The 22547-nt window shown below is 41.9% G+C and overlaps 1 protein-coding gene across 6 annotated transcripts in view; it reads left to right on the top strand.

Annotated features, from left to right (window-relative positions):
* SUSD1 (sushi domain containing 1) overlaps positions 1 to 22547 on the top strand; it is an 83862-nt gene that overhangs the window by 59164 nt on the left and 2151 nt on the right. For 4 of the 6 annotated variants that reach the window (XM_053303990.1, XM_053303986.1, XM_053303987.1 and 1 more), the window contains 3 exons: positions 3071 to 3179; positions 5466 to 5724; positions 8370 to 8409. In XM_053303990.1, the coding sequence (XP_053159965.1) occupies positions 3071 to 3179; positions 5466 to 5724; positions 8370 to 8409 (408 nt within the window). Of the gene's footprint in view, positions 1 to 3070; positions 3180 to 5465; positions 5725 to 8369; positions 8410 to 11808; positions 11900 to 22547 lie in introns of all 6 variants that reach the window. The other 2 variants (XM_053303989.1, XM_053303988.1) reach the window with 1 other exon arrangement.

Genomic DNA, 22547 nt, shown 5'->3' with positions numbered 1-22547 from the left:
TATATACCACTTTTCAACAAAAGTTCCCAAAGAAGTTTACATAGAGAAATGAATAAAAATGGCTCCCTATCCTCAAATGGCTCACAATCTAAAAAGAAACATAAGATAGACTCTAGCAACAGCCACTAGAGGGATGCTGTGCTAGTGTTGGCAAAGAGAGTGCATTGGTTCTAATTCATGACAATTTTAAATAAGAAAATATAAATCAAGAAAAAATGCCAATCAATATCATTGATTTAAATAAATGTTCCCATTCATGCTTCACATATTTTCTAACTCAAGTTGCACATTGATTGGTTGTTCTACTAAAACACATTTATTTACAATTTATCCTATCTGGAATATTCTGCTTTCCAGTTTTGCTGCTTTCTGTCCGTGCTGTATTGCAGAACTCGCCTGCCTACCCTTACCCCATCCCACCCCTACTTCTGAAACACAAAGGGCCGATTCAAATGATGTGGCCCCCAGGGCAAGAATGTCCTGATGTCCTCCAGGAATGTCCTGATGCCCTCCTGGTGTGTCCTTTTACAGCATGTGGGGATTGTTCATCAGAATGGCCCCTATATGTGTGCTCCAAGTACGAAGGAGTATGGGAGCTTATACTGATCTGAACCAGCTGTAGACAGCTCAGTACTGTCTACAGTGACTGGTAGTGACTCCCCCAGCCCTACCTGGAGATGCCAGGAATTTGAACCAGGGACTTCCTGCATGTGAAGCAGATGTTCTACCACTGAGCTAATGGCCCCAGAACCTGTTTAAACAAAATATGGACCTGAGCCATTTTTGGAAGGGTGGTATAGAAATTAAATAAATAAATGAAAATGAAAATAAAAGCATATTTTCTTATGGTTCTTTATTTGCATTAAAATGCAGTCTATCTCAGTATGTTTGATAGGAGGTCATTGACTTTAATTTTAACCAAACTCTTTTAAACAAGAGTAACTATTTATTTCTTTTAATTAAATATTTTGTTGCTCTAAAAGAAACACACATTGATTTTCATCTACCTTGCATGCAGAGAGGCAACTGGAGAGACGTAAAGCAACTATGTGTTGAGAGCTGAAGGAAAAAATGGGAGGTAGAGAATGATTTTACACACAGAGAGATATCTTCTCCTGGAGCTGCTTTTGTTTTTTAAAAAACAGATGGCTGGACTTCATTACGTTCATTTGCATGTAGCATATAGTTTGCTCCTGACTGGTGATTACCCTCTAGCCTTAAATAAACAAGAGCCTGATAGTGTTAAAAAGAAACATTGTGCATGGACTGTGACTCACTCATTTAGTTTTCTTTAGATAGTCTGTTTATAGTTTCCAAACATGCTTTTGCCTTCTGTAGTGACTTCTAAGGAATGTTAGGTAGGCAGAGTCCCATGTTATTTACTTTGGGCATGAATTGCCTTGGGCATGCATTACAGGCTTGTAAATAGCTACCCTCCTGGTTGATTATGGCATGCAGAAATTGCTTGCAGGCAGTCAGGCGGGCAGGGTTGCTCTTCTCTGCAATGGGAGAATACCCATAGGGTCCACGCTGCTCTGAGCAGTGTGGACCACTGGAGGTTGGGAAAACAAGTCCCGGCTTCCAGGAATCCGAAATGTTCCACAAATAACTGACAAAAGGTCAAACTACCTGTTACTTTCAATGAATAGTTTAAGCCTTCTGTGCTTGTTTTTTAGACAAAAATAGCATCTGCAGGGATGTGTATGATGGGACCATAGTGTGGGGGGTGAGGGGGACTAACTCCCACCATTTTGGACCTGCGATGGATTGGGGACTCCTGCCCATGCTAATTAACCCAGGATGAACCTCTTATGTTTAAAAAAACAAACTGGATGGAAAGTGCAAACTATGCATATAAAATAATGTCTAATTTTACTCATAGGCATATGTAAGCTGGTAAAAATTGGTTGACTGGTTATTTCCATAGACACTTGCAAAGCAGAAACATTTGTGTACATCCTCAATGAGCTGGTATTGTATTGTTATTCAGTCAAGACAAAGTCATTAGCAGGTCCTACAAATGTGCTTGTAAGTGACAAGCACATTTTTAAAAATGTGGATGAGATTCCCCTTCCCTTCTCCTGAGCTTCTAAAAAGATGGGAGATCTCGCAGAACCTTGAACAACCTCACACTGAATTAGGAAAGGATCTGAAAATGGAGAGATGTCCCATCGCTTTCTGACATTAATGTGAAATCTTAGAGATCCCCCAACCTATTGGGGGAAGTCCCTGAGAATCTCCACAACCTCACACTAGGAAATTGACAGGGTCAGTAGTGAGCACAAATTTCGGCTGGCACCCATGGCCAGCTAAGATCTGTGGACCTGTGTTTATAAGCAATAGTACTAATATTTTGCCAGCATTGATTTTCAGGTCTAATTTTCAACTTGTAATGTTCAATTTAGCATTAGATATGCAGTTATTATCTTCGAACCTAGAGAGTATCAGCACTTTGAGACAGAGTCTTTGTGGAAGCCAACCTAAAGTTATGACGTGCCCTCTCCCTCCCTCCTCCCACTCTACACACACACATTGGGCAGCAGCGATATAGGAAGGTGCTGAAAGGCATCATCTCGAACTGCGTGGGAGATGGCAATGGTAAAGCCCTCCTGTATTCTACCAAAGAAAAATCGCATGGCTCTTTGGTCGCCAGGAGTCGACACCGACTCGATGGCATAATTTTATGTATACATGATTCATTCATATCCTACCACCTCACCCAGATGGCTCCAGGTGGTTCACAAATATAAAAACAGATTAAAAACACACACACAAATAACTCATTAAACCAAAATTAAAACCAGTTGGGACCGGAAGCAACTAGATTCAAGTTCCCGCACAGCCATCTACGCACTGGCTGGATTTTCAGGCAAATATAAGACAGGCAACACAGAAGCTCTCAGTTGATCATCTTCAATGTAGGCATTCATTACATTGCAGGATTGATGCTGAGGACAAATATGGTAGACAGACAGATAGACAGATAGATTAGATAGATAGCACTTTACACGTTAAAAACAATTTTATAATGCAGGAATAGTGATGATACTATATATGACGTGCTTTTTAGATCCACAGTCCCCAGAAGTAGGATTTGTATCAGCAGAAGGTTCTGCATCCTTACTCACCCTTTCTGCATCATTACAAAGGAAGGCAGAAGAAATAAATGGACCAATAAGGTATCTACGTTTTCTGTGCTTCAAACAAACTAGGAACATGTGATGTTTATACCTGATTTTTTTGAACTTTGCAGATCATCCAGGGGCGAAGGCAGGGTTGAACCTACTCCACCCCCGGATGATTGACAAACTTCTCTTCAGCGTGCTGTTGCATGCTCAACAGTGCAGTGCATCCGAGCAGTTCAGATCACTGGAGGCAGGGAAAACAAGTCCCGGCCTCCAGGAATCCCAAAATGCATTGCACAAGCAGCGTGGTGTATTGGGGGATTCTCCCATGACTGGGTGTGTGCTGAGGTATGCAACCTGAGCACACACGACCACATAACTGAGATAAAGGGCGCACTTGTGCCCTTTAACCCAGGTTAAAGTCCAGGTCTAAAACTTGGGCTTGCAGGGCAGGCAGTGCCGGGATCAGCCCCAACCCCAGCGCTTCATATGGGCAGGGCTGCCCAAACCTGGGTTTGGCCTCTTGTATGAACAGCCCGGTAGTCTGCACTAAGGCATCTGGAAACTGCTCCTTTGGGTCGGGCCCACTCTGAACTGCCTTCTTGAATGTGTGTTCCCACCTCATCCTTAAGTGTGCTGAGTAATCTTAGGCAGAGTAAGCGTTTTCTTTCCCCCCGGTAAAATGCTAAAGATGGAGACCAGCTTCTTGGGGTAATTGAGTGGATGACTGAGGCAGAGATTGTAAAACAATTTGCATTGTTAAAAGTACTGTACTTTATATATTCAAAGTCCATTCTGGATTCCTCTGCTTGTCACCCTCCAGTGTCACATTGAATCCAAGGTGGGGCTATCCAGGTGGAGGGGCAAGCTTGATTTCAATGGCTCCTATTAAGTTGTATGGAGAAAAGTAAACAGGTTGAAACCTGCAAGACCATTGGTTAGGGGCAAACCTGCTCTTCCTGAGAAACTGAATTTACTAGAGGCAGGGGGCCCCGTGTAGTATCCACCCCAGTGGTGTCTCAGAATATCTTCTTTCATATAAGTGAGAAACTGCCATTCACTCCTGTGGGGAAAATTAGGAGCCAAACTAATCACTATGCCAGATGCACAGTTTTGTCCTCTCTGCTTGTTTTTTCTAACTTACATTTGAACTGTACATTTGAAGCTGGGAAGAGGTCAGGCAAATGCTGGTAACGTAGTATAGGAACCAGACTTGGGCAGGGTCAGACATCACAACTACTGGGAGCATACACTCTCACATCCCGACTTCTTACCGACATGTTACTCGCTTCCTGGGTTGTTGCAGGTTATGTGAAACTGCCCTCTGGGTTTAACATAAGGTGCAGTTTGTCCCTTTGTCACTGCACATAGGCCATCTGTCCCCGATACAGGGTGTAGGGACCCCTTGGAAGGTAGATATAAAGGTTGTGCACACGACCAATGTACCTGTGGTGAGGAGGGCAGGCGGGGAGGCAAGCTCCTCCTTGGCTCCTTGAACATGATTGCCACTGGTTCTAAAGCTCTGCCGCTCACGCAGTACACAAGTAGTGGCTGGGTGAGCGGCAGAGCCAAGAGCAGGAGGAGGACGTCCTCCGGCATCCCACAATGCACTGTGCCAGGAAGGCAGTGCATTGCGGAATTTCACCACTGCCAGGTGCTCATGCCGCCTGGCTTTGTGAACTGGCTTTGCAGGCAGCCCGAGTGTTCATACGATAGGGGAGTGGGCTATAAGGGGATGCTTATGCCCTTCTACCCCACGATTAGCCTAGGTAGAAATCCCAGGCTACCCAGTCGTGGAGCGCCAGGATCAGGTCTGATCACAGCACTTCACACGACTGGCTCAACTCAGGTAGGGCTGTCCTAGCCTGGGTAGAGCCAGTTGTGAGAATGTCCTTTTAATGTGTCTCCCTGTCATAGGGATACATTGCATAGGGATACATTGTCATAGGGATACATAGGTATTATTAGTCCCTGCAATATATTGGTCCACCCTTCATCCCCTTGCCCATCGTAGTGATAGCATTGATCATGTGATAGCATTGATCATTGCTCTCAGTGATAGCATTGATCATTGATCTAGTTAATCATGATTAAAAAATTTCTGTTACTTGGTCTTTCATATATCATGTGCATCTAGGGGTCTGCAGAGTACAACTCCAGATGGTGCTGCCAGTAGTTTAGGACTGCTGTTAATATTCCATCATAAGCAACTCAGTCATGGTCAGTGATTGAGAACTTTTAAACAAAGCAGGACTTTTAAGAGTATCAATGCAGACATCAAAAGGCAATTGAATATCAATGACGTTTGACACTACTTGACATTGTTCTGTTTCATTTTAGTTCTTACCAAGTGATAGCAGTTCCTTGGAGCCCGCAGTGCAACTTTTCTTGTTATTCGTTGAGTAGCCTAACCTACTTCAGCAAGGTCGCTGACTCAGATGGCTATGTTGCAGCTGAATTCCCAGCCAAGGTCCTTGCTGATGACATGCTGGTCTTTACTCTGGGAGACAGACTTTACTATGGAGAATTTTACAATGCTCCCTTGAAACTTGGAAAAAATTATTGCATTATACTGAGGACGGTCAGTGAATGGGATGAGGTATGGTTGCTTTTGAAAATGCTTTCTTTTATTTTATTTGAATGAGAACAATATGTAAAAGGTTATGTAATTTTTTCTTGGATCAGTATTTCTAGGGATAAGAGCATACAATGTTTCAGTGTCATAAAGCCTTTAGTTTACCTACCAACCACTTTACTAGATATCCAAGCTCACTATATCCCCTCAATAAAAAAAGAACAGCCATTTTTTGAAATGTCTGGCTTTCCAAATTCTTTCAAAGTCTCCTACCCGCTTGAGACGAATTAAACTTCGTGCTTTCAGAAATCCTTGTCACATGAATAGAAAGACATATTTTTCTATGTTGAAATAGGATTAAAAATAGAAACTTAACATGAAATTATTCTGTGAGGTATGTGTCCCAAATCCTGTTCATGCTCTGGAATTATTGATGTGAATATTTAGTGAACAATAGTTGATTATTGTCTAGTTCTTTTTTCTGAATTGTTTGCATGATTCCAAGACACAGTTATTTCAGCTTCTCAAGTCTGTACACGAACCTCTCTCTAAGAACACTGCAGTAGGGCAGGGTGTAAGGAAGGGCTATGAGGTGGATTACTACTACTACTACTACTACAATACTGTTTTTAAACAAAAAAAAAATTATCAAAGCCACTTACACAGAAAAATGAATAATAAGGAGAAGATGGTTCCCTGTCCCCACAGGGATCATAGTCTGAAAATAAACACTCGGTCAGGGCTGCAGAACTTCTGCCATCCAGCTGTTTTTGGACTACAACTCCCATCATCCCCAGCCACAGTGGCCAGTAGTCAGGGATGATGGGAGTTGTAGGCCAACTTCTGCAGGAGGTCCAAAGTTGTGCAGCCCTGCACTAGGTAGACACCAGCAACAGCCACTGAAGAGATGCTCTGGTGGGACTGAATAGGGCCAGTTGCTCCCCTCCTGTGAAATATAAAGAGAATCAACATTTTGAGAGGTGCCTCTTTGCCCAGTTAGAAGGAGTGATGATGATGGATAAAACAAGGCCCAGAAAATCACTCCATTTGGGCTTTGTATATTTGACATAGTGTCAGCACACCAAGAGCTGTCGCTGGGAGCACTTGTACAGTTTTGTACATTGAGCTAGTGCAAAATGGTTGTGCTAGCTAGTTGTGCTAAGTTTGGAGCTTGAGCTTGAGCGCCAGATTAGTGCTGCGCTAATGCAAGCATGCAACAGTTGCACAACCTGCTGCACACCTCATTTGATCTAAACAGAACTTTTGCACAAGAGCACCATAGCACAAGAGCGCAGTTCCACAAATCCCCGGTTTTTAGCACAACAAAGCCATCTCCAACTTTGCTCGTTACACAAGGGTTCTGTTATTTTGGATTTTAGTCAGTGTGGGATGGATCCTTGCCATGTCCTGGATCCAAAGTATTGCATGACTAGTTCCACATGTCAATAGGAGTTGTTGGTTGTGTTTTTCTTGATTAGCCCTTCAGGGCAAACCCATTTGACGCTGAGGAAAGTTTCAAAAGCAGTGATATGGCAAGTAGGATATGGCATAAGGGTCTATCAATTCAAAGGGTGTGGGGGAAGTAAAAAATCTCACTGAGTGTAGGCATAAATAATACAGGCCTTTGGATGCTAGTCTATTTATTTATTTTAATAAATATATTTCCCACTCATCATTGATAGAGCAGCTTGCAATAGAAGAGAAGACAGAAGTTTACAATAAAACATTTTATAGAAATTTTATTATAAAACAGGTGAAAATACATAAAAAATAAAACAAAACAGAAGCCTGTAGCTAAGAACATAAATACCAGTAAATTACAATTTAAAGGGAAAATGCTGAATTAAATTTTTTAAAATTGTTTATTTTTTCTGCAAGCAGGGGGTCTATCTATCTATCTATCTATCTATCTATCTATCTATCTATCTAAAATATTTCTATACTGCCCCAAACCTGCGTCTCTGCAGTTATTAATAGTGGAGGACTGGAGCCAAAGACCATGAATTTTGACCTACTTTTGATTGAGTATATGTATCTTGCTAGGAAGTAAGTTCCATAACTGTGGAGCTACTGCTGAGAAGGCCTTGTCCCTTGTACCTGCCAATTTCATTGCAGCAGCTAATGTTGAGCCAGAGAACATGGCCTCGGTGGCAAGTCACAGTGGAGGAGGAGGCTGATGTAGGGCCAGACAGTTCTTGTATTTCACAGTGTGTAGTGTTAACAGACTTAGCATTATCATCTTCAAAATCTTTGTGAGAAACAGGTCGTCGCCCAGCCCAGCAATGGGGCTAAAGCAGTCATTGATAGTGGAGGACTGCAGCCAAAGACCATGGATTTTGGCCCCCTTTTAATTGAGATGGCAAACCTATGTCTGAGCTGTCAAACTGAGTATCAGAACTTGCATGACTAGATGCGCCTCCGTTGAAGAAGGAAAAGATACTTGAAGAATGCTCGGCTAGAACTCTTCTCCCTGACAGGCCACCTTTCTATTCTCAGGGATATGTTTTTGTTTTTGCTTTAAAGAGGGAGAAGCATAGCCACACCATGGTCTGAGCCCATCCTAGTTTGAAGTGGTACAGGTCAGACACAAGGTTTGCCACAACATAGAGAACTAGGCTGTTGTTTCTCAGGAAAACAGTGATGCAACTATTGCGTTTTTCCCCCCTCAGGTGAAAAAGCAATCCTGTGTTGTCTGGGCCCAAATTAAAGGTATGTTTTCAAAGTATTGAGAATGTTACAACTGCAAGCTACTCCTACTATAAACATAGCAGCCTATATTGCTGCTGTTTAATGAATTTATTTATTGGACTTAAAAGAGACAGAACTAGGGATGGACACCTGATAGAGATAGAGATATGGAAAATATGGTTTTGAGTTTTTTAATGGAAACATTGAAAAATCCTTTTATGAAATTTACTCCCTTTCAGAATGATGAGTACTTTTTAAAGCAGTGCTTTAAAATATTATTTAAACACTAGTTCACATTTCCCTAGATTCAAAGATAGTAATGTTATAGCAATAGCAATAGCACTTACATTTATATACCGCTCTATAGCTGGAAGCTCTCTAAGCGGTTTACAATGATTTTAGCATATTGCCCCCCAACATTCTGGGTACTCATTTTACCGACCTCGGAAGGATGGAAGGCTGAGTCAACCTTGAGCCCCTGGTCAGGATCGAACTTGCAACCTTCTGGTTACAGGGCGGCAGTTTTACCACTGCGCCGCCAGGGGCTCTTATAGATACTGGCATTGCTATAATGCTCATCAGGATTACTAAATGAGCAACAGTCTTAGGACCTGATGTTGGAAATGGCTTTTTAAAAGTTACAGAACATAGAATATCTTCAGGTCTATTTGCAGAATATACGTGCACATAACTCCTTCAATGTAAGGTGTCTTTAGATGCTGTAAACAAAGAAGAAGCAGGGATGCTTTTGCAGGTGTTTTCACTAGGCTCACCTCACAAGATAAAAGAATTAAATTACCCCTGCCTGAGCACCACAGTCATGCTGCTGATATCACACACACACTTTTAATTAAGAAAAAAAATGAAAGCCCAAATTGCATGTTCAGTGTCATTTGACCCTAAGACAGAGCACAGGTGGAGTAGTAGAGTGGAGTAACTGCATTACGCTATAGCTATTTCTCTGTAGCTGTGTTTATCGCTGGTTTTTGAGCATTCAGGTTTTATTGAATTTCCAGGCATTTTTTCTAGGGATGTGTGAATTGATTCGGGTACAAATTGATTTGTACCCGAATCTAGCTGATTTGGGATTTGGAGACAGAACAAATTACCCCTTTGGCCCATTGGCTTGATTCGGGTCCAGATCAAATTATGTTATGGAGCAAAATGTGTGGTCACTATTTTTCAAGTGTTTGGATTCTTTGGTGTATAATAACTTTCCCCCAATGAATCCCTATGAGGATTAATTACACACCTTCATTCTATTCATTTTTACTGTCTTTGGACAGTGCCGTCAAAGGTAGTGGGGTCAAAATGAACAGGAGAAATGAAGGTGTATAATGAAGACACGAAAGAATCTAAACACTTCCAAAAAAATCCTACTGAGTACCCCTGTGTGTGTGGGGGGGGGGGTGTAGTTGACACATGGCAGTTGACAGTTGGCACAGTCCAATGATAGTCAAAATGAGCAGAAGAATTGAAGGCATATAATGAATCCTCATAGGGATTCATTATGAGGAAAAGTTATTAGACACCAAAGAATCTAAACGCTTAAATAGTCCTAAAAAATAAACTTGAGTACCCCACTGCCTTGCAAGTGGAGGGAGGTGTAGTTGGCACATGGCAGTTGACAGTTGGCACTGTCCAGTGACAGTCAAAATGAACAGAAGAAATGAAAGTGTGCAATGAATCCTCACAGGGATTGATTATGAGGAAAAGTTATTAGACACCAAAGCATCCAAACACTTGAAAAATATTGTCAGTACATTTTGCTCCATAACTCCACTTCTACAAGGGCTAGAGCTTAGGTGTTTTTTGTTTTTTGTTTTTTAAAAAAAGCTAGGGATCCATGTTAGGGTTAGGATAGGGCGACTTTATTTCCTATGGCAGAAATATACAGTATCAATAAAAACTTGGGGGGGGGGAATAATTAAATATCAACCAATGCCCCACTTGAAATTGAGTAGTAGGTGGCATCCATGGGGACCATATTTGGTGCCCCTAGGACCTTTATAAATGGTCCAAATCAATCCAAATCAAATTGAATCCTATCCAAATCCAATCTGGGGTGATTCGGGGGGAAAGATTTGGACACAAAACAAATCAGGGGTGATTCAATTTGGGCACAAATTAAACTGAAAAAAATCGATGCATGCACATCCCTAATCCCACCCCCTTGTGATTGGCTTTCATCCTCCATTGTTGCAGAAAGGTGAACATTATGCTTCTTAAGCAAGCAGACTCCACAAGTCAGCACCAGAGCTCAGTGCTAATATTATTCTCCTATTTCTATGCAGATGACATATGGATTAGATTGTTTTCCCTTTACAAATAGTGCTAAATTTTGCCTTGGGAGGAAATGTGCATATATTTGTCCCAAAGTACATAGCACATTACCATTTTGTCCTGATTATTTCTTGTTCAAATTTAGATCTGTATGTTTTGTTGCTAGTTTGTTTAATCCAAAGTTAGGAGATACCAACACTCGATTTATGAGGCAGACTCTGTATAGGATTAGTCACTTATGGATCCTCAGCTTCGTGGGTCTCCTCCTTCTCACTTTAACTCACTCTCTTCACTAGATTGTTTTCAGGTCCTTTAGCCAGTTAGTCCTTTTTTTGGTAGTCCTGGCTGATCTCTACACTTAAGGGGCAGGCCTTCACATCATTCCAGCAAACAGCTATTTCATAAACACATACCTGTTAATGAAAATGCAGGGGAGGGGGCATTAACCCTTCCCATACTTACTGATTCTCCCCTGTAAATGCCCTCACCCACTTATTTTTCTCCACAACCTGGCTTCTTTCAATCTCACACCCGTCTCGGAGAAAACCAGTTTTTAAAAAAAGAAATTGGACAAGGAGAGTATTTGCTAAGGAGAATCAGTGGATAGGGGAAGAATTAAGTAGCCATGCTAATTGCCCCCTCACCAGCATTAGTTTATGAGATAAGCATGGAGTTAGAAAGTTGTCCCTGACTTTTATAATCATATATGTAACTAGAAAAGCCAGAGCCAACTTTCTATCTCCATTTTGGCCCTGCGCTTGGTGTGTGTGTGTGTGTGTGTGGTATGGCAGTGAAGGTAAGCATGTTGTGGTGCTGAGTTCCTTATGCTTCTACTCAACTTGCATATGGTCCAGCTCAACCTGTGTGTACTCAGCTTGCATGGGAGGGAGTAGAAGCAGAACATCCAGAAAGCAATAGTTAAGGAATAAACTCTCTTTTAAGAAATAAGAATGCATTTCTTCAGTTGGCTACTGGCTGTTGCATGGGGAATTCCATTGCAGTCTGACAAAGCTATAAGTTAAACTTTGTTATAATGTTTTAACTTCAGTCCCTCCAGACAATGAATCACAAGACCAAACTGCACTGTTTGGTCAGTGTCCATTTGAGTTATTTTTCTTTTCTTTTTAAAAATTTCAGTTTCATCATCTCCACAGCATGTGACTGCCGTTATGTTAGGGTCAGTTGTTGCTGTTTGCTCCATTCTGTTCCTATCACTCCTTGCTGCACGGTATGTCATCCTAAGTATTAAGTAACTTTCATCTGTTTGCTAGAGTTGGGTCTTTATAAAACAATGAACAACACAGTCAGTTTCTGGGGAAATAGTGTTAAGACAGATGTAGAATTCTAAGGGCAGTCATAACAGGTCCATCACCCTTAGTGGAAGTCCATTTTGTATTACTTGGGATTGTTTTAATGAAAGATAATTGGGATTGTTTTAATGAATGGCGGTATATAAATTTAACAATCAATCAATCAAATTACAGATATATCTACCAGCAAGCTGAATGCTGTTGCAACAAGTTACATCCTATGTTTAGACGGTGTGCTGGCTCCATCCCTTATTTCTCAAGCGAACTGTCTGTCATTTTTTTTAAAAAAAAGCAACAGTGCATGAGCATTTATCACAAGACTCATATCTTCATCCTTCACTAAAACAAAAAACAAAAATTCAGAAACATTTTTAAAACGATAAAAAATTGCTCTGGAATTGTGGGTGGTGGGCAGGAGAAGATGTCCGTTGGAGATGTCACGGAAATATCCGTGGACAACCACCATAGATGGTTCTGACTGAATCATGTGGAACTTCTGAAAAGTCATTGCTCCCTCAGAGTTTCTCCCAGGACAGAGAAGTGTGTGTGGCAGCACTATCAAACTACCTCTCTGTCTTCATCCTTACTGAGGCAGTTGTTTCAGATAGGTTAGAGATTTTTTTCCTCTTTTTCTCCCCCTGCTAACTGGGCAAAGAGGCACCTTTTACCGTGGTGATTCTCTTTATTTAGCAGGGGGAGAGTAACTGGCCCTATCCACCCCCAGCACAGTATTTCCAGTGACTGTTGCTGGTGTGTGTCTTATGTTTCTTTTTAGAATGTGAGCCCTTTGGGGACAGGGAGCCATCTTATTTGTTATTTCTCTTTGTAAACCGCCCTGAGCCATTTTTGGAAGGGCGGTATAGAAATCAAATTATTATTATTATTATTATTATTATTATTATTATTATTATTATTATTATTAGAATTATTATTAGAATTTTTATAATCTATTTTAAGTCTAAACATGCATGTTTTCAGATAACATACAGCAAAGATGCCACAACTATTAATACATATGCAAGTATGTAAAATCCCCTTTGGCAACCAACAGTGTCTATTTCACATGTTTTCAACCAAGAGATGTGTCTGTAGAGACTTCATTTCTGTTCTTCCTGAAAGGGAAAGGACCCGTGTTTCTTTTGCTTAGGAGTCATGGAGGTCCATTTAAGCTGCTTGTCTGACATTCAGAAATAAAATGGCATGAGAGAGAGTACACACTTTGAAGAATCAAGGAGGAGAAAAAGGATTATTTGTGTGGGGTTTTTGGGGGGAAATAATTAGATACTCATGATCCAAATCCCAAAGCAAAATTTCCAAAGTGCCTTTGTGCTCCTAATGGTAATTAGTCAGGAAAGTAAAACTGGCTTCTTCCTGGCTGTAGACCATTTGATAAATAAAACATAATCCAGAAAGCACACTTCCAAGTACAGTATGTTTTTGTTTTGATTTATTATTAGTGTTTTTGTTAAATATAAAAGGTATTTAGTTATGTTTGTTATTAATGGTAGAGCAAGATAGGGACTTGTCTTTACTAAATACATAAGAGAACTAACTTTACATTTTGAAACTTTGCCCTCTTCTTGGAGGTGCATGCAGTACTCCAAATGTGGCCACACAATAGATTTGTATAAGGGCAATATGATATTAACATTTTTATTTTCAATCCCCTTCCTAATGATTTGAAGCGTAGAATTGGTAGGGATATGCCGGAAATGCTATTCGGCATCCAAATCATAGGCACATCCCTTTAAAACCGAGGGCTTACACAGCCCCTTTAACATGAAATGAAGCAGGTCCATACCTGCTCCTCCTCCTATTGCCTCCATTGCCAATATCCCAACGCTTCCCCCAGATATGCCTACATGCCAGCAGGGTGTGTCCCAGCTGCTCCTCCTCCAGGCATGCGCAGCGGCCATGTGCATGGTCAGCAACCAGTCCTGCTGAGGAACTTTGTTGAAAGCTCTTTGAAAGTCCAAGTATACTATGTCAGCTAGATCACCCTTATCCACACACACTTATGCACACACCTGTTGACGCTCTCAAAGAACTTCAGAAGGTTGGTGAGGCAAGATTTACTTTTGCAGAAGCCATGTTGGTTCTCCTTCAGCAGGGCCTATTCTTCTATATGCTTAACAATTTTATCTTTGAGAATGCTTTCCATCAATTTTCTTGGAACTGTTGTTAAGCTATCCACCCTGTAATTTCCTGGGTTCCCCCCTGGATCCCTTTTTGAAAATCGGTGTTACATTGGCTACTTTCCAGTCCTCTGGTACAAAGCCTGACTGATAAGTTACATATTTTTGCAAGGAGGTCAGCAATTTCACATTTGAATTCTTTGAGGACTCTCAGGTGGATGCCATCTGGCCCTGGAGATTTGTTAATTTTTAGTTTTTCCATGCAGTTTAGAACGTCATCTCTCATCTCCTCTATCCAACTCAGTTCTTTAGCCTCTGAGTAGCTTGATTCAGGCACAGGTATATACTTAGTAATCTCTGCCGTGAAGACAGATGCAAAGAACTCATATAGCTTATCTGCAATCTCTATATCCTCCTTTCATTCCCTCATCATCTAATGGTCCAGCTGCCTCCCTGGCAGGTTTTCTGCTTCTGGGTGTTCTTCTCACAGCAGCCTCTACCACGAGTTTACTGTGAGGCTTTACTTTAAGTTCAACATTGGCCAAAAAAATCAACGCAAAAAGTTGATTTGTTTACCCTGGATATAAATCGGGCTCCGCACTAACCCGCAATGAAAAACCCGAATTGTGTGTAAAGTGCTCCCTGATAGCTAGCAGGGGCTTCAGGGTAAATCTGGCTGATATGTGAATGCACACCTTCCATTTCTGAGGAGATGCAAGCTAAAAGCCCTGTGTGGAAAACATCGTGGTGTATTTAAATAAGTTTTTGTTATTCCGCTTCATGCTTTTAGCTAATGTTCCTCAAACTTTATTTTCACATCCCTTATTGTTCTCCTTGCATTTCTTTTGCCAGAGTTTGTGTTCCATTCTGTTCTCTTCATTTGGACAGGCCTTCCAATTTCTGAAGGAAGTCTTATTCCCCTTTAAATATTCCTTGACTTTACGTGTTAGCTATGCTTGCATCCTCCTGGACTTAAGAACATAAGAACATTCCAACAGCCCTGCTGGATCAGGCCCAAGACCTTTCTAGTCCAGCATTATGTTTTACAGAGTGGCCCACCAGATGCCTCTGGGAAGCCCACAGGCAAGAGTTGAGGGCACTCCTTCTCTTCTGCTGTTGCTAGGGATGTGTAGGAACGGGTTCGGCGCTCTATTCCTAGAATGCCAAACTGCTTTGGAAACCCCGCATATGAACCAGTTCACATGGGGGGGGGTCATGTCAAGGAGCAGGGAGGGTGCCCCTACCTCCCCCTCTGCGCTTCCCCCTCCAGCACTGCTTCAAAAACCTTTGGCATGAGGCAGCTGTATACCCTCTTGTCACCCCCGTCAGCAGAAAACCAGAAGTGGCAGGCGCACATGTGGGGAAGCACAGCGTAGGAGGTAAGGGCACCCTCCTCATGCCTTAAAGCAACCCCGCCTCCCAGGTATACACGGAACCAGTTATGTGCACACCCCTAACTGTTGCTCCTATGTGGCTGATATTTAGAGGCATCTTGTCTCTGAGGTTGGAGATGGCCTATAGCCACCAGACTAGTAGCCAGTGATAGACCTGTCCTTCATGAATTTGTCCAAGCCCCTTTTAAAGCCATCCAAACTAGTGGCCATCACCACATCCCATGGCAGAGAATTCCACAGATTAATTATGTACTGTGTAAAAAATACTTGGTTTTGTTGGTCCTAAATTTCCTGGCCTTCAGTTTCATGGGATGAGTGTTGTGAGAGAGGGAGAGCAATTTCTCTCTGTATACTCTCTCTTCTCCATGCATAATCTTATACACCTTTGTCATGTTTCCCTATAGTCACCTCTTTTCCAAACTAAAAAGGCCCAGATGCTGTAGCCTTGCTTCATAAGGAAGGTGCTCCAGGCCACTGATCATCTTGGTTGCCCTTTTCTGCACCTTTTCCAGTTCTACAATGTCCATCTTAAGATACAGTGTCCAGAACTGCATGCAGTACTCCAAATGTGGCCATACCATAAATTTGTATAAGGGCATTATAATATTAGCATTTTTATTTTCAATCCCCTTCCTAATGATCATTAGCATGGAATTTGCCTTTTTCACAGCTGCCATGTAATGAGTCTACACTTTCAACAAGGTGTCCACCACAATCCCAAGATTTCTCTCCTGGTCAATCACTGACAGCTGAAACCCCATCAGTGTATATGTGAAGGGGTTTTTTTTGCCCCACTTTACACTTGTATCACTTTACACTTGCTTACATTGAACCACATTTGCCATTTTGTCACTCACTCACCCAGTTTGGAGAGATCCTTTTGGAGCTCCTCACAGTCTGTTTTGGATTTCATTACCCTAAACAGTCTGTGGCCACTGCTTACCCCAACTTCTAGATCATTTATGAACAAGTTAAAGTGCACTGGTTCCAATACAGATCCCTGGGGGACCCCACTTCTTGTTTCCCTCCATTGTCAAAACTGTCCATTTATTCCTACCCGCTCTTTCCTGTCCTTCAACCCATTACCAATCCGTGAGCCTCTCCCCTTATCCCATGACTATTAAGTTTACTCAAGAGCTTTTGTCAAAAGCTTTTTGGAAGTCCAGGTATACTATGTCAACCAGATCACCTTTATCCTCATGCTGTTGACACTCTCAAAGAACTCAAAAAAATTAGTGAGGCAAGACTTGCCCTTGCGGAAACCATGCTGGTTCTCCTTCAGCAAGGTCTTATACAAGGTCTTATTACTTATACAAAACTATGGTGTGACCACACTTGGAGTACTGCGTACAGTTCTGGTCACCACATCTAAAAAAGTACATTGTAGAACTGGAAAAGTGCAGAAGAGGGCAACCCAGATGATCAGGGGCCTAGAGCACCTTTCTTATGAGGCAAGACTACAACACCTGGGGCTGTTTAGTTTAGAAAAAAGATGACTGCAGGGAGACATGATAGAGGTCTATAAAATCATGCATGGTGTGGAGAAAGTAGACAGAGAGAAATTCTTCTCCCTCTCACATAACACTAGAACCAGGGGTCATCCCATGAAATTGATTGCCGGGAAATCTAGGCCCAACAAATGGAAGTACTTTTTCACATAACGCATAATCCACTTGAGGAATTCTCTGCCACAAGATGTGGTGACAGCCAACAACCTGGATGGCTTTAAGAAGGGTTTGGATAACTTCATGGAGGAGAGTTCAATCAATGGCTACTAGTCAGAGGGCTGTGGGCCACCTCCAGCCTCAAAGGCAGGATGCTTCTGAGTACCAGTTTCAGGGGAGTAACAGCAGGAGAGAGGGCATGCCCTCCACTCCTGTCTGTGGCTTCCAGTTGCATCTGGTGGGCCACTGTGTGAAACAGGATGCTGGACTAGATGGGCCTTGGGCCTGATCCAGCAGAGCTGTTCTTATGTCTGTTATTCTATACGTTTAGCAGTTTTGTCCTTAAGTATGCTTTCCATCAATTTACCTAGCACAGAAGTTAAGCTAACTGGCCTGTAGTTTCTGAGATCCCCCTGGATTGCTTCTGGAAAATTGAAGTTATATTAGCTACTTTACAGTCCTTTGGTACAGAGCCTGATTGTAGGAACAAGTCATATATTTTTGCTAGGAGAGCAGTGATTTCACATTTGAGTTCCATCAGAACTCTTGGGTTGATGCCATCTGGCCCTGGCAATTTGTTAATTTTTAGTTTTTCAATTATGTTTAGAACATCCTCTCTCATCACCTCAAATTGGCCAATTTCTTCAGCCTCCAAGCCTGAGAAGCTAAGTTCTAGTGTGCATATATGATCAGTATCCTCCGCCATGAAGACAAATGCCAAGAACTCATTCAGCTTCTCTGCAATCTCCTTATCCTCCTTAATAATCCCTTTCACGCCCCCATCATCTAAGGGTCCAATCGCCTCCCTGGCAGGTTTCCTGCTTCTGATGTGTTTAAAGAAGTTTTTGTTATTCCCTTGATACTTTTGGCTAAATGTTCTTCAAACTCTCTTTTCACCTCCCTTATTGTCACCTTGCATTTCTTTTGCCAGAGTTTGTGTTCCTTTCTGTTCTCTTCATTTGGACAGGCCTTCCAATTTCTGAAGGAAGTCTTCTTCCCTTTTATGTTTTTCTTGACGGTACCTGTTAGTCATGCTGGCATCCTCCTGGACTTAGTGGTACCTTTCCTCCTTTTGGGTATAGAATCTAACTGGGCTTCTAGTATTGTTGTTTTGAGTAAACTCCATGTACTCTGGAGCGAAGTGACACTCCTGATTTTCCCTTTCAGCTTTCTTTTCACCATACTCCTCATTTTGGAGAAGTTTCCTCTTCTGAAATTAAAAATGTCTGTGTTAGACTTCCTTGGTGATTCTCTCCCCACATGTATGCTGAATTTGATTGCACTATGGTCACTGTTCCCTAAAGGGTCGATGACACTGACATCATATGCCACATTCTTATTAATGCTATTAATTGTTATTGTTTGTTAATCTGGTCTGTGACCGCAATAAACTTACTACTACTACTACTACACACCAGGTCTTGGGTGCCACTCAGAATTAAGTCCAAGGTTGCCTTCTCTCTAGTTGGTTCCAAGACCAACTGTTCTAGAGCACAGTCATTCAGCGTATCTGAAAATTTGACCTCTGTTCCATGACCAACTGTTCTGGGGCACAGTGATTCAGCATATCTAGAAATTTTACCTCTTTGTCATTCATTTCCCGACTGTGAATTTACCCAGGAAAGATATTTAGGTGTCGCGATGTGTTTGTACCTACAAAGATTAGAATCGTTTGGACCATGGTTTTTCCCGTGACAATCTATGGATGTGACAGCTTTAAAGAAGCAAGATAGAAAAAGTATTGACACTTCTGAACTTTGGGGCTGGAGAAGACTTTTGAGGACACCATGGACAGTCAGGAATACAAACAAATGGATCATCAAACAAATCAATCCATAATTTTCACCTGAGGCACAAATGACCAGGCTCAAACTATCATACTTCAGACACATTATGCGAAGCTCCAGCTCCCTTGAGAAGTCCATAATGCTGGGAAAAGTTGAAGGAAAGAGGACGACCAGCAGCAAGGTGGATAGATTCGATTACAAACTGGAGCGTAGGGTCCATTGGACAAGGCTGGACAATTATCTGTAGACCCACAGGGTCTGGGGGCCCCCAAAGGGCCCCCAGCCTGTCCCCCTTGCCCTGGTTGCCCTCTCTCCTGCTAGCCCTCCTGGCGGCTGGCCCAGCAAACTAAGCAGCCTGCAAGCTGCTACAGCTCCTTCCCTCCCCGCCTCTCAGCTGATCGGTGGGGCTTCTAGAGAGGCCTCCTATAGGCCTCACTAAAGCCTGAAGCTCTCCAGGCAGCCAGGAAGGAAGGAGGCAGAGTGGCCATCACTGGCTGCCTTTGCCCACTACAGCTCTTTGCAGACCCTCTGTCTGCAAGTAATTAATTTTTAATTAATTAATTAATTAATTAATTAAAAATCAATCAATTAATTAATTTTAAATTAATTAATTAATTTTAAAATTAATTAATTTAAAATTAATTTTAAAAATTAAAAATATATATTTATAAAGTCCTATAAGCGGCTTGTTTCACAGCAGAAAACTACAAAAACTTCTGGAACAAACAATATAACTGCACTATGTTCAAATTGTTTTGCATCCCAGAAAGTCTGAGTGAGAACTGCGAAGCATGTGTTGTGCTTTCATTTTTATTGTTTTTCTTTAGAAATGCGCTGTATGTCCAAGCTGGTTGGACATGTCCAAAAGCCTCACTCACACTATTTACACTGTATGTCATCAATCAGTATGATTCTGTAATGATATGAAATGTTAAGGAGGTCCTGCACATGCTGATTTGCCCTCCAGCCCCGCACCCCTCTACGGATGGGCTTGCTTGAATACCTGCAGAGAGTGGTTTTTTTAATCTCAGTACTGTGAGAGACCACAACTAGCCCTCCTTCCACATTGGGGATCAGGGAGAATGACTTTTAGGGCAGAGGGTGTAATTTCAGGAGCTCCTTGAGCCCCAGCATGTCTCATCTAAATTTTTACTAAGAAGAGGCGGATTCTTCAGTCTTCCCCTCTCCTTTTCTCCTGAGGAACAATGCTAATTCTTGCTCTTTTCTCTATTTCTCCCCACCTATTTTACTTGCTTCAGTGAGACTTACTGGTTTCCTATAGGGAGCAAAATATGCTGGGAGCACGAATTAGTTTGGTCTGATTTACATCCCTGAGCATGTGCAATCCTATATGCACTTACCAGGGAAGGATCTCAGACAGTTGAATGCAATGGAGTTTATTTTTAAGTTGACATGTTTTCCTTGCTAGCAAGTCCTTTAGGTTTCAGTGAAATGTACTTCCAGCTAAATGTGGTTAGATTTGCTGCCTGAGACTGCAATTCTCCACACTCTTACCTGGGACTTTTACACACAGCAGGCTTTACTGCAAATTTACTGGGATTTGATTTACTGTAAAATCAAAGTTGTCCCCAAAAAACCAACGCAAATAGTGGATTTTTTTTACCCCGGATATAAATTCACTCGCTGATGAGCAGTGAAAAACCCAAATTGTGTGTGAACTGCTCCCCGATAACCCACAGGGACTTTGGGGTAAATCTGGCCAATATGTGAACACACCTCCTCCATTCCAGAGGAGATGTGTGTTAAAGGGCTTTAAAAGCCCCATGTGAAAAACTTCCTGGAAGCAAACTTTACTGCATTTGTTACGAATTCTGAGAAAATATGCATAGGTTCACACTGCATGGTTGAAAGTCTCCTTTGTTAATTTGTAGCAAGGGGCCCATTTTAAAATCTTGTCCCCAGACCCACTCCAACCTTGCTACTCTTCAGGAGAGCAATGAACGCACCACTAAGAGACCTTAAAGGCCAAGTTGAAGACAGATCATCCTGGAGAGAATCTATCTATATGGTCGCTAAGAGTTGACACCGACTTGACAGCACTTAATCAATCAATCAATCAATGTGTGGATAATTGAAGTCACCCGTTGTTGTTGTTGTTGTTGTTATTATTATTATTTTACATTTTATCCCACTCTTCCTCCAAGGAGCCCAGAGTGGTGCACTACATACTTTAGATTTCTCCTCACAACTACCCTGCGAAGTAGGTTAGGCTGAGAGAGAAGTGATTGGCCCAGAGTCACCCAGAAAGTATCATGGCTGAATGGGGATTTGAACCCGGGTCTCCCCGGTCCTAGTCCAGCACGCTAACCACTACATCAGCTCTGTCTCTCTTTGATGCCTCCCTGATTTCCTTCTGCAACTCCTAATCACGGTCAACATTTTGATCAGGAGGGGGATAGCGCGTTCCTAGTAACACATTTCCTTTCAGGCCTTGTATTGTCACCCGCTGTGTTTCTGTGGAGGACTCAGGTCTTCCTAGGTTTTCTAGCTTGTAGGATTCTATCTCTTCTTTAGCATACAGTGCTGCTCCACCCCTAATTTGCCCCTCCCAGTCCTTTCTATAAAGTATATATCCAGGAATAACAGTGTCCCACTGGTTCTCACTGTTCTACCATGTTTCTGTTACGCCCACTATATCTATGTTTTCATTAGCAACCAAGCACTCCAGCTTGCCCATCTTGGCTCAGAGGCTTCTGGCACTGGCATATAAGCACCTATACACTGAATTTATTGCCTGGTGTTTGCTATCTTTTTTTATGGTCTTTTAATTTCTTTGACAAGCCAGTACATCCTTCTGTCTGCTCTTTACCTGATTCTACTCTGCCCCCTTCTGATTTATCTGAAGCATTTACACCCTCACACCTTAAGGGATGGCATTTGCTGAACCGGCTACTGAGCAGCTCCTATCAGCTATTCCCCAGGCATCATTTCAAAAGCTGCTATGCGACCTTTTTAATTTTAAGCACCAGCAGTGTAGTTCCATCTTGGTTCAAGTGGAGACTGTCCCTTTTGTACATGCTTGTCTTGTCCCAAAATGTATCCCAGTGCTTAACAAATCTAAACCTTTCTTCCCAGCACCATAAATACTTATTATTTCTTTGACGTGCCTCCAAGGTGTTGCATAATATAAAACACAGAATTAATAAGAACAACAAAATCCTGTGTCTTCAGGCTTTCAAGCAATCTAAATATATAGATATATGAAGAAAAGGAAGGGGGTAAGGTGAGACACTAAAAAGAGAGAGAGAAGTTAAATTAAATTTAATTTAATTTAATGAAGAAGTGGCATTAAACCCCAGGTGAATGTGGGAACAGTGAAGGCATTGTTCTTTAATTTGATGTTGAGTGATATGAAAGTTTGGTCTCTGGCATTTGCTTGGTGATAACTGTTACACATTGATGAATGTTACACTCACTTGATATTGGAATTACTGAGACATGAATATGGATGCATGAGGTGTCATGGAAATATGGATAAAATGCATGTCAGCCACATGAATGCATATGAGTGATAAACTTGACTCTCTTACCTAATCCTACAGTGGTGTTTGTGTGCCTGCTGCAC

This window comes from Hemicordylus capensis, chromosome 2, assembly GCF_027244095.1.
Source record: "Hemicordylus capensis ecotype Gifberg chromosome 2, rHemCap1.1.pri, whole genome shotgun sequence".
NCBI lineage: Eukaryota > Metazoa > Chordata > Lepidosauria > Squamata > Cordylidae > Hemicordylus > Hemicordylus capensis.
This window is presented reverse-complemented; position numbering and strand designations above follow the sequence as displayed.